The sequence below is a fragment of the Propithecus coquereli genome, unplaced genomic scaffold (genome assembly GCF_000956105.1).
Source record: "Propithecus coquereli isolate 6110/MARCELLA unplaced genomic scaffold, Pcoq_1.0 Scaffold64, whole genome shotgun sequence".
In the NCBI taxonomy this organism is placed as follows: Eukaryota; Metazoa; Chordata; class Mammalia; order Primates; family Indriidae; genus Propithecus; species Propithecus coquereli.
Window position 1 is genome coordinate 3,258,968 of NW_012152396.1, and position 2,961 is coordinate 3,261,928.

General features: G+C 46.7%; 2 protein-coding genes across 2 annotated transcripts in view; both read right to left on the reverse strand.

The window, feature by feature from the left end:
- Positions 1-2,611, reverse strand: part of LOC105822809 (mitochondrial inner membrane protein COX18) — a 27,411-nt gene extending 24,800 nt beyond the window's left edge. The window contains exons 1-2 of the mRNA XM_012659837.1: positions 2,229-2,611; positions 974-1,074 (exon numbers count right to left, since the gene is read on the reverse strand). Coding sequence (XP_012515291.1) covers positions 974-1,074; positions 2,229-2,561 — 434 coding nt within the window. The 5' untranslated portion in view covers positions 2,562-2,611. The remainder of the gene's footprint in view (positions 1-973; positions 1,075-2,228) is intronic.
- Positions 2,612-2,787: 176 nt separating this feature from the next.
- ANKRD17 (ankyrin repeat domain 17) overlaps positions 2,788-2,961 on the reverse strand; it is a 123,206-nt gene continuing 123,032 nt past the window's right edge. Inside the window, exon 30 of the mRNA XM_012659838.1 lies at positions 2,788-2,946. Within this exon, the coding sequence (XP_012515292.1) occupies positions 2,788-2,946 (159 nt within the window). The remainder of the gene's footprint in view (positions 2,947-2,961) is intronic.

A 2,961-nucleotide genomic window follows, 5' to 3' on the forward strand; every position in this document is an offset into this window, starting at 1 on the left:
TTTTTGGCCTATGGCTGTATTTTTCAGACTTCTCTGAACAGTAAAATTTTAAAATTACAGGTTTCTCAACTTTCAATTTTTATCAAATAAAGACATGAAGCTATTGCAATGATTTTTTTTTAAATGTCAGGTCTTTTTAACACCAAATAAAGATGGGACACAATCTCACGTTAAACATAGTTGGCAATTTTACAACTACATAGCTAGAAAAATATATGGATAAAAATAATAATATATATAACGCATATTCAAACTACAAAGCCCTTATTTTTCCCATTGCTATGAACGGAATACTCTGTTACGGTCTAGTAAGAATCAGAAGTTGGAAACTGATGAAGTAGTAGCTTAGCTGACTGAAGCAGGAGGACCTGGAAGTTCCTGGTGAATGGCTGCAGGCATTGTTGGGTGTAGTCAAGCACCCTCAGACAAGGGCTTTCCAAGAGCCCAGGCAGATAACTGCACAGGATAACCACAGTCGATAGACAGCACCTTGGCTATCCAAGCTTCCACTGTGGCACTTATGCTTTCTACCTTCCCTTTCCTGTGCGCTATTGCCTGCTGCCTCTTTTCAAAAGGGTCAAGTTTGAAAACAGCCTGTGTCATTTGTTCACCAATATCACAACAGAATGGCAAAACTATCCTCATCCTGTGAAGACTTCCCTGACGTTCCTTGTACATAATTTTTATACAGTATTTAATTCAATGCCATCATTATTTGATTACAGGTCTGTCTTTTCAGTGGGCTGGAGTCCCTCAAGAACAGGAACATGCTCTTCTTATCTTTGTTTCTCTATTTCTTTGCTTTCACTCCAGTATATAAAACTATCATGCCGTACAGTGACTTATTAAAATGTGAAAGATTAAATAACTACTTTACTGTCAAAACGCCAGAATACCAAAACCTGTAATTAACATCACCATTTACTCATTATATATATATATTCATGCTCTTACCTGCAAAAAATTATCTTACCTGGCAACTCTTTTGGACCACCCCAACTGATTTGCACGAACTGCAACTTCTTGGTTAAGATGCCTGGCAATGTTTTTAATTTCTGGCTGCAAATTTTCCACCTAGCTAAAGAAAAAGTAGAATTTGTTATGAGCACATAAAGAATCTTCATTCATACTCAAAATTTTACTCTCTATTCCCTCAACTCATTTAAAAAGGCGGTCCACTGATCATGTCAAGAAATCTAAAGTCTAAGCAATAAGATGTTAATTTGCTTAAAAGGTTCTCAGTCACAACCAAATTCAAATTGTACCCTTAGCTGTGTCATCCTGGGCAACTAACTTAGCCTCTAAAATTCTGCTGCCCCACATATAAAATACATAACAGCACCTACTTCACAGGGTTGTAAGAATTAAATGAGAACTGCATCCTGGGTTTCACTGCCTCATCCCTAGATATCCTGGTAACATAAACGGAGGAGAAAACGGCAGTCTATTAAGAGTCCTTATTAGACTCTGATAGCCACAAAATCAAAACTAAAAACTGCATTTATTCCTGCCCTGTGTTAAATCTTTCTGTAAAGTAGCTCACTGCCTTAATGCTGCCCTTTGTGTTTCTTCCTAATACCCTGAAAATATGAAAGCCACTATTTTTGAAATCTCACATTTCAATAATCCCTTATTGTTTTCAAAGCACTCTAGCCCATATTATCTGAGTTTATCTCATAGCGTTGTAAAGTAGGCAAGGAAGGCAAAGCTATCCTGATTCCACATAGAGAATAAGCACTAAAAAGTGAGTGCAACTATCCAGGCACAGGCTTGTAGGCGGGAGGACCCGGATATGAAATGAAGTTCACAAATTACTAGCTTAGCAGTTTTTTCCTAATAAGAAAGATCAATTGGAATACTCTGGGATGAAAGATGCTGCAGACATACTGGCTGTTAAAACTTTTAAAACGGTAATTCTATAGGTGTCTCCACCCAGTTTCTTCTGCTACTGAATCCTCTGCCTCAATTCTCTCGAGAGCAAGTTCAGTAGCCACTTGCGCTACGAGCACGAATCCAGGAGCGCAAACGAAATGAGGCACACCTGTCACCAAACATTTCTTGTTTAACATATCAAATGCTAGTTACATTTTTTGGCAATAAAGTGGCCACGATTAATACTAAGCACTCGGCGGGCAGTATCGGGGGATGACAAACCCCGGCTGGACGTCACCCATCCTGCAGCACCGAGGTGCACGCGCAGCGCACACCCCCGGCTCGGGGCCTCTCACCTTAGCCAGGATGTAGTGCTGGTAGGCCGCCAAGGGCAGCGTGACGGCGCCGCGCAAGGCCACAGTGGTGAGCAGAATGCTGCCCCACCATGGCAGGCCCGTGGCGGCGTGCGCCCCAAGCAGCACTGCCTCGGCGCCCCGCACCGGCGCCGAAGCGGCCAGAGCCTCGTACCAGCCGCCCGCGCCAGCGGCAGAGACTGATGCCACCGCCCACACGGGGAGAGCGGGGGCCTTGGCGCCACTCGGCGGGGCCGGCACCAGCGGCAGGCCCCGAGCCCTAAGCTGCAGGGTGGGCAGCGGCCGCAGCCACCGGCCGCCAAGCCGGTGCAGCATGTCTGCGCTCCGACGAACCTCAGGACACCGGCCTCACAGACCAGCGACAAGCGCCGGTCGGCCAAGACCGCCGCGCGCATGCGCCAGCGACACCGGGCATAAAGTGCGGGCGAGCCAGCCCGCAGCAGCGATTGACCTTTCCAGTCAAGCCGGTGACGTCTGCGACGCGCGGAAATTACGCAAGAGAAAGGAAAGTCCCGCCTTCACCACGCGGCACCGGGTAGGCCTACTGCGCACGCGCGAAACTTTCCCGCTGCTGGGGTGGAGCTACTGAGAGACCGGACCGGAAGTGCGGCGCCAGGGGCCGCTTCCGCTGTCCTAGGCGGGGCGGGCTGTTCTCTAGGCAGCGCTCGCCTTGTGTTATTAGTCTGCGGTGTGTACCTTTCTGTTCTTTTTCACC